Raw genomic sequence first — 972 nt, forward strand, 5'->3', positions numbered from 1 at the left:
ATATATGCTGTATATATGCAGCCTGCAGTACATGTACACACAGTGTGCAGTATATCAAAATATGCTCTGAGTATATACAGTACATATATGTTTACCGCGGTCGATGAGCTTGTCGATGTCCGGGTCCAGGCCCTTAAAGTAGCACTTCCTCCAGAGGCCGGAGTGCGCGGAGAACAGCGGCCTGCCGCACTCGGTCTCCAGGATGCCCATCCCCAGGATGGCCCGCCAGTTCTCCAGCAGCTCCTCCTCTCTGCTGCCCACATGCACCGGCTTCATCAGCGCCACGTCCCGGTGCCGCGCGCCGCCGCCGCCGGTGTCCACCAGCGGCAGGTGGTAGATGGGCATCTCCCGGTTCTTCTGGTCGTTGGAGTCGGATCCGGCGCGGTCGCAGTTGTCCTTGTGCCGGCGGGTGTCGGTCTCGTACCAGTGGTCGGTGGAGATGGCGGTGACCAGCAGCAGCAGCGACAGCACGCTGAGCGCCAGGCTCACCGCGGACACCGTCACCGTCACCGGCCGGGCGCGCTCCATGGCCGGGACATGGACCGACACGCTCCCGGAGCAGGTCCCGGTGCTAGGGCTCTTCCCGCCGCTGCTTCCGTTACTGGGCATCTTCTGCGGCCATTCTCGCGCCCGTCAGCCGTTCACCGTCTGCCCGCGAGAGCGCTGTTGTCATGCCGACTGACACACCGTCACGGCTGCGTCAAGGTGACGGCAGGTAGACCGCTGCGGCACCGGAAACGCACCGGCATGGCCTTCAAAATAAAGCAGAGCACAGCAGCCGCAGGGCGGACTCAATAATGATAATAACAACACCAGCAATACAGCGGATAGTAATTACAATGATGATAACAACAACAACAAAAATAATAACAATCAGCTGATCTGAGCATTGTCAACTACAACATCAGAGAAAAATAAATACTACAGGCTGTGTTATGACATCACATATGTGTGGTCATCATTTTAAAAAAA

General features: G+C 57.3%; 1 protein-coding gene across 1 annotated transcript; it reads right to left on the reverse strand.

Annotated features, from left to right (window-relative positions):
* Positions 1–95: 95 nt before the first annotated feature.
* Positions 96–637, reverse strand: LOC121965675 (transmembrane protein 178A-like; the record flags this gene model as incomplete). Its single annotated transcript, XM_042515805.1, has 1 exon — positions 96–637. A coding segment is annotated over exon 1 (514 nt), but the record flags the coding sequence as incomplete, so codon positions are not given.
* Between the last annotated feature and the right edge of the window lie 335 nt (positions 638–972).

Source organism: Plectropomus leopardus, unplaced genomic scaffold (genome assembly GCF_008729295.1).
Source record: "Plectropomus leopardus isolate mb unplaced genomic scaffold, YSFRI_Pleo_2.0 unplaced_scaffold2117, whole genome shotgun sequence".
NCBI lineage: Eukaryota > Metazoa > Chordata > Actinopteri > Perciformes > Serranidae > Plectropomus > Plectropomus leopardus.